The following is a 7,573-nucleotide window of genomic DNA, read 5'->3' as shown; positions in this document are numbered from 1 at the left end:
GTTGTTCTGAAGGCAGAAGATGGAGGTGCAACTCAATATTAGTAAGGTGTTACTAATGCTTTGTACACTCAGTGTATGTCATAAACCCAGAGTACTCACCACACTTGGCCTCGTCATCTTTATCTGCACAGTCTTCATGAAAGTCAAAGATATTACTGGTATCGTTAGTACAATGATGCCCAGGAGGTTAGGGGAAATTTGGAAGAAAGATGGGAAGGGGACAGAGTAACGGTAAATAGATACAGTATACATGTTACAGTACCCCCTGTATATAACCTCCTATTGTTATGTAAATGTATGTGTTACTTTATATATATATATATATATATATATTTTTTAACTTTAGTTTATTTAGTAAATATTTTCTTGACTATTTCTTGAACTGAATTGTTGGTTAAGGGCTTGTACAGTAAGAAAGCATTTCTCTGTAAGTTCTACACCTGTTGTATTCGGTGCATGTGACAAATACAATTTGATTTGATGCTTTGATTCCCCGCTCATGTTGGTAGCCTACTCTATTTCAATGAGACCACACATACTAGGAGCACTTGAACTCTCACGCCCAACTAGGAGAGGTAGTCTACAGAAGTTGAAGCAGCAAATTCTGTGTGTGAATAATGCAAAAAAACATGTTATTTTAATACAATAGGTTGGCTAATGCATCGAAAGCAGGAAGAGGACCGTTTCTAAATAGTCCGTGGGACAACAAAAATATTTTCTTCCCAAAGTCCTCTGTCTGACCGCCCGCAGAATGAAAAATGCCAACCCTGCTGCAATGATCTGTGTCGGTGCCTGCAGGTTCTGCACTCTTGTGCACAGTCAGTACACAACACTATGCTCATCATGTCTTAGCAGGATCATATGGTGACAGGGGTCCCAGCAGGGTCAGACAGCCAGGGAAGACCAGCTCAGGTGAATTTTGCAGTATATTAACAATATCAGATATTGATATAAAGTTCAGAATCTTAAGTATAACGCTACAGTCTGGGATCTGGGAATAATGGTCGTTTGAATTATTGAACCATTGATTCTATTCTTGGATAATTGTCAACGGAATTTCATAATTCCTATATGTGTTCATGAATTAAAATCACTCAGAATTTGTAAGATTCTTATTTGCATAAAATAGACAGAGACCAGTCTTATCAAAATTAGATAATAGTATTTATTCTCGGAGCACGCTGCCATGGAACCACGAACAACAGTTTATATACAAAATATGACGTCATTGATTATAGAATGAATCTCCTCCTCTCGACCAAGACAAAGCAGGTTCAAAAGTTAATTCCAGCTCACCAGGGCACACACATGACACACAATATAACTGGATTAACTCCTGAAGTTTCACCATAATTTATTACCACTTTAGCAGACAGTTGCAGATACGGAAAACCTAGAGAGGCTCTCGCTGTCTTATTTGATTGCCACAGAGTTATAGTTGAGTCGGTTCAAATATAGGTTAATGATCCTTTTTGCTTACTTAAAACCCACAACCCATTCCTCCCCAACCGAGTTGGAATGGTGTTTATTATGTTTAATTACTCCTTGTTCATGCTACATAATCCCTTCCATATTAACTAACTTTATTAATCAGGTATAATAAAACAGGGTAGAGTTTAATTAGTTATAGTTCTATTTAAATGTAGATATTGTTTAGTCATTATTCATAAAATTCCTATCAATAATATAATGTATAAATGTAAACCAAGGTAATTCTTTGTCATGCCCCATTTGAGGAGGATGAGATGGTGTCAGGAGTCTCAGCAGGATCAGGCAGGCAGGGAATTTTTGCAGGTACAACACTTTATTCCCCTCTCTGTGCAGGACGGGACAAGCCAGATGCTATTTTAAGGCAGTCTGACAAACCTCCAAAGTTGATTTCCAAAGTGTATCAAGGGTTGATAGAGGCTTTTCCCAATGACACAAAACATGTAAAACAAAAAATGTGAGGAAGACCTGGTAGAAGCTATTGATAATGATGAATGGATACAGATATGTTTGAATGCCCAGTCATGTTCATATAATCTCAGACATACGGTGCATTCGGAAAGTATTCAGATCCCTTGACTTTTCCACATTTTGTTACATTACAGACTTCTTCTAAAATGGATTAAACAACATTTTTCCTCATCAATCTATAAACAATACCCAATAATAACAATTTATTAAAAATAAAAAAACAGAAATGTACATACATAAGTATTCAGACCCTTTGCTATGAGACTCTAAATTGAGCTCAGGTGGATCCTGTTTCCATTGATCATACTTAAGATGTTTCTACAACTTGATTGGAGTCCACCTGTGGTAAATTCTATTGTTTGGACATGATTTGGGAAGGTACATACATATTCATATAAGATCCCACAGTAGACAGTGCATGTCAGAGCAAAAACCAAGCCATGAGGTTGAAGGAATTGTCCGTAGAGCGCTGAGACAGGATTTCCTCAAGGAACAGATCTTGGGAAGGGTACCAAACAATTCCTGCAGCATTGAAGGTCCCCAAGAACACAGTGGCCTCCATCATTCTTAAATGGAAGAAGTTTGGAACCACCAAGACTCTTCCTAGAGCTGTCCGCCCGGCCAAACTGAGCAATCGGGGGAGAATGGCCTTGGTCAGGGAGGTGACCAAGAACTATAGGTGACCAAGAGTCTCTAGCCACGTATCCACGGCAACCCTCAGCGCGTTGGGAGTGGATCTGGAAAGAGGTGGGGATGCGACCTAGGAAGAGGTGGCCTCCAGCCACGCACGCTGATGCTCTCAGGTTGCCAACACTACCACCTGATGAGTGCTCTCCCTATGCACAGAGGCCTACAGTGGGGCAGGCTGCAGCCCTGTGAAGCCTAATGATAAATCAAACCTTTGTTATTTGGTTATCTAAAACGTTATATTGTACTGGGGGAGGGGCACAGTGTGGCACACTTGCTAACCCTTGACAGTAAAACTGCTGTTTGTTTAAGGTAGTCAGACAAGGGCAATAAGATCAGAAAACCAAGCATTTTTTATTGATTCAATGTACTGTATGATTTGATACCTGAGGACGTATTTGAGATGCATTCGGCAGGATGGAGAGGACTGTTTCATCATGGGAGACACCATTACAGCATTGCTGGGAGAGTCTGCCTTCACTACCATGAACCAACCTGACGTGTTCCTACATCATGAGCTTATCTAGTCAACATCGTAAATGTAAACGCCTGGACTTTGCTAAACGGCATTGGCACTTGGATTGAAACCGGCGCTTTGGTCAGATGACATGAACATGGAGTTCTGATTGCCGCTTTGATTACTTATGACTGGCCAACAACAACAAGCTAAATGTGCCACTCTCGTGAAAAGCAAGAGCACCAGCATAAATTATAAAAATGCCTCTCTCTCGCTCTACTGCGGCAGTTGTGTTTGTATCTGTACGGGTCCTTCTGGACAAGTCAGTTAAAATGACACATACCAGAGACCCGTGCAAATCATATCAGACCCATGAAATTATTTAGGGCGTTTTCACATATGAAATTCGATACCCTGGTTTAAGTTTCCTGTAGAGTTTGTGAGAATTCTACAGAATACATTTTGTTTTCACAAGATCTGAAAATAAAATTTTCAGGGTGTGATTAGCAAGACGCACAGTCTACATGACATTAGCAAGCTAGCTTGTTTACAACGGGCAAAAAAGTTCTACGTGACTCGGGCTGCCGCATCACAATACCTGGTACTCTGGTCTTGGACCCATTACCCAATCACGCAGGTCCAAGATTAGTTTCAGCCAGGGTCAATTTGCATTTCTCACATGCTTTATAGTACAGATCAGGGTACCAAATGCCCCAGGATCCAGATCATAAGGGGATATGTGAAAGAGCCCTTAGAATTTTGGATCTGGACCCACTCAGGTCCCGGGTATTTGGGTACAGGTGGATCCCAGAAGACTTCTAGTGTCAATAATTTTAATGCCTATCTTTTTGAGAAAGAAATATAGGATTTGTTAAACATTTATTTCTCTGAGCAATTGTATTAGTATAAAATGTAAGCATTTTCCAACTTTTTTTTAGCATACAATATACCTCAGTATTTTAATTATTTATTTTACACTGTCATTTTTGCTCATCTTTATTAAGGGTGTATATTTTAGGTCCTTGATTGAGTGTAGACTTGTCATATTTTTTTATATACACATACTAGAGGTTGACCGATTAATCATGGCCGATTTCAAGTTTACATAACAATCAGTAATCAGCCTTTTGGACACCTATTACATTGCAATCCATGAAGAGACTGAGTGGCAGGCTGATCACCTGTTACGCGAGTGCAGCATCAAAAGGACACTGTGGCTGCAAGGAGCCAAGGTAAGTTGCTAGCTAGCATTAAACTTATCTTGTAAAAAACAATCACTAGTTAACTACACATGGTTGATGATATTACTAGGTTAGCTAGATTGTTCTGCGTTGTATATAATCAATGCGGTGCCTTTTAATTTATCATCGAATCACAGCCTACTTCAACTTGATTTAAGAAAAGCGCATTCGTGAAAAAAGCAAAATCGTTGCAATAATGTACCTAACCATAAACATCAATGCCTTTCAATCAATCAATACACAAGTATATATTTTTAAACGTGCATATGTAGTTAAAAAAAGCGCATTCGTGAAAAAAGCAAAATCGTTGCAATAATGTACCTAACCATAAACATCAATGCCTTTCAATCAATCAATACACAAGTATATATTTTTAAACCTGCATATGTAGTTAAAATAAATTCATGTTAACAAGCAATATTAACTAGGGAAATTGTGTCACTTCTCTTGCGTTCAGTGCAAGCAGAGTCAGGGTATATGCAGTTTGGGCCGCCTGGCTCGTTGCGAACTGTTGAAAGACCGTCATTAATTTGCCAGAATTTTACAAAATTATGGCATAACATTGAAGGTTGTGCAATGTAAACATAATATTTAGACAGGGTTGCCACCCGTTCGATAAAATACGTAACGGTTCCGTATTTCACTGAAAGAATAAACATTTTGTTTTCGAAATGAGAGTTTCCGGATTTTACCATATTAATGACCAAAGGCGCGTATTTCTGTGTGTTTATTATATTATAATTAAGTATATGATTTGATAGAGCAGTCTGACTGAGCGGTGGTTGGCAGCAGCAAGTAAGCATTCATTCAAACAGCAGCTCTTCGCAATGCTGGGTTGCACTGCGCTGTTTATGACTTCAAGCCTATCAACTCCTGAGATTAGGCTGGCAATACTAAAGTGCCTATAAGAACATCCAATAGTCAAAGGTATATGAAATACAAATGGTATAGAGAGAAATAGTCCTATAATTCCTATAATAACTACAACCTAAATCTTCTTAACTGGGAATATTGAAGAGTCATGGTAAAAGGAACCACCAGCTTTCATATGTTCTGAGCAAGGAACTTAAACGTTAGCTTTTTTACATGGAACATATTGCACTTTTACTTTCTTCTCCAACACTGTTTTTGCATTATTTAAACCGAATTAAACATGTTTCATTATTTATTTGAGACTAAATGGATTTTATGTATTATATTAAAATTAAAATAAGTGTTCATTGTTCATTCAGTATTGTCGTAATTATCATTCATTACAAATATATATCACACACACATACACACAAATTGGCCGATTAATCAGCATTGGCCTTTTTTGGTCCTCCAATAATCGGTATTGGCGTGAAAATAATAATCGGTCGACCTCTTATGTGGTAGTGTGACAGCTCTTACATGCCTAACATTGTTTGGCACAGCTGCATGGTAGCTGTATGGCAACATCGGAGGTTAATGCATTTCAGATCACAGAGTTCACCTGACCTTATTTGATACCCACATTACCCACGTAGCGGTTGATCAGTAGTTTAAAGTTAACTGGCTGACAAAACAACATGAACTTTATTTAGACAGACGCACAGTGCGATAAAGTAGACAAAAGTAATGACAGAGGAGTTTTTCTGTTCTGAAACCAGAGGAAATTATTTTTGAAAGATGGAGTGCGTTACTTCCCCTGTCTTTTGAAATCAACATTGCTCAACATGATTATAGTTTTATGATTCCATGACCGGGGATGGAATTTCATACTTGATCTTTTTCAGGTACCGGTATTGTATGATGTAAATGTCCTTAGCTACATGACTTCATGTTAATAAAGCATACATTACCATTTATTAAATCAACGCAAGCATTTATTCATTTTATGTTTAAACATAAAATGACTTCTGTTAAGTAATATGTTTTCCATCTATTGTTTCACTGAAACAAAATAGAAAATCAAGCACTGTTGTTCTGGCTATATTAGTCAGCAACTAGGTACTGTGTCAGTCTTAGTCCCAGTTTCAGCTTTGTACTGACAGGTTTGTCTTCAGATCTCACATAATGTGATGCCACTGAGGTTCTGCTGTGTACTATTGGCCCACACTTATTGACACAGAAAGGAGATAGGCCTGAACCAAGACGGGTCCAGTGTAGGTCAATATCCCTCATCAGCCCAGGTGATCTCGTATTTAGGGTAGCGCACCTTCAGTTTCTCTGTGGAAACAGCGTGATTTGCTTTTCCGAAGCCCTGCAAAGAACAAGAAGGGAATTGAGATGATAACATGACTGCTAGTAAATAACAAAACTTAAGAGATGCAATATCAGTCTTACAATATTAGAAAATGTATCAAAATGTTGGATGAATTGTTATGGTCACAAATGTACTAGAAGACCCAATCAATGGGTGTACATGAGTTCCACTGAAATAACATTATTTTGCATTCTCTTACCATGGAGTAGCCATAGACGTGGATCTTCTTTGACTGGCAGTCATGCTTAATCCTTCCTCCTCCAATACATTCACAGTCCAGGTGCCCTCCTTTCTCAAGCTCCTCTGCTACCTTGTCATAGATATCAGCTGCAGTGACAAAAACACAAGATCGGTACTGTACTCAAAGTTTAAGAACAATGGTCTTGAAAATACTCTCAAAATACAACATATTTCAAAAGCACTGTGACGTGCATAGAAAACTAGTCACATGGTGTAAATATTTTTGCTGTACAGTGGAGGCCAAACCAATACTGACCGACTGCTCTGGCATTTTTCAGTGACAAAGGCCCCACCTACTGGCTCGTAGGTATCAGTACAGTATGAGTAGCTACTAGGCTATGTAGAATTGGACAGTAACATGGACATGAATCATACAGCAGTTAGCTAGCTAGCCAACTCTGAAATACAAAAACATGACGATATTGGACTCTTACCATGATATTCGGCCCAGGCATATCCACGTACAATATCTACGCTCGAGTCGTCGCCGTCTTCTTTACTGTGTACTCGAATGAGAACGTATTTGAACACACCAGTCGGGTCGATTTCTGCCTCTGGAATGTTCGCAATGAGAGCAGCAGCCTTCGTTTGAGTACACATTTTTTCACGAAAATACTTTCACGAAATTGAACGTAGAGTTCTATCTCGCACAGCTGATAATTCTTCAATTTGAAATAGTAGATAATTCTTTCTGCGATGATCAATGTGGACAGTTATGGTAAATGGTCTGTAACACACTTCCGGAAATAAAAAGGGGGGTGG

The 7,573-nt window shown here is 38.7% G+C and overlaps 1 protein-coding gene across 1 annotated transcript; it reads right to left on the bottom strand.

Moving 5' to 3' along the window:
* Positions 1-5,878: 5,878 nt before the first annotated feature.
* On the bottom strand, positions 5,879-7,571 carry LOC109868509 (14 kDa phosphohistidine phosphatase). The gene is made up of 3 exons (XM_020458118.2): positions 7,246-7,571; positions 6,771-6,898; positions 5,879-6,568 (listed from the first exon to the last, which is right to left on the bottom strand). The coding sequence occupies exons 1-3, from the start codon at positions 7,409-7,411 to the stop codon at positions 6,476-6,478; spliced, it is 387 nt and encodes a 128-aa protein (XP_020313707.1). The 5' UTR covers positions 7,412-7,571; the 3' UTR covers positions 5,879-6,475.
* Between the last annotated feature and the right edge of the window lie 2 nt (positions 7,572-7,573).

The sequence above is a fragment of the Oncorhynchus kisutch genome, linkage group LG23 (assembly GCF_002021735.2).
Source record: "Oncorhynchus kisutch isolate 150728-3 linkage group LG23, Okis_V2, whole genome shotgun sequence".
NCBI lineage: Eukaryota > Metazoa > Chordata > Actinopteri > Salmoniformes > Salmonidae > Oncorhynchus > Oncorhynchus kisutch.
Note: the sequence above shows the minus strand (reverse complement) of the source record. Positions and strands in the feature narration are given on the sequence as shown.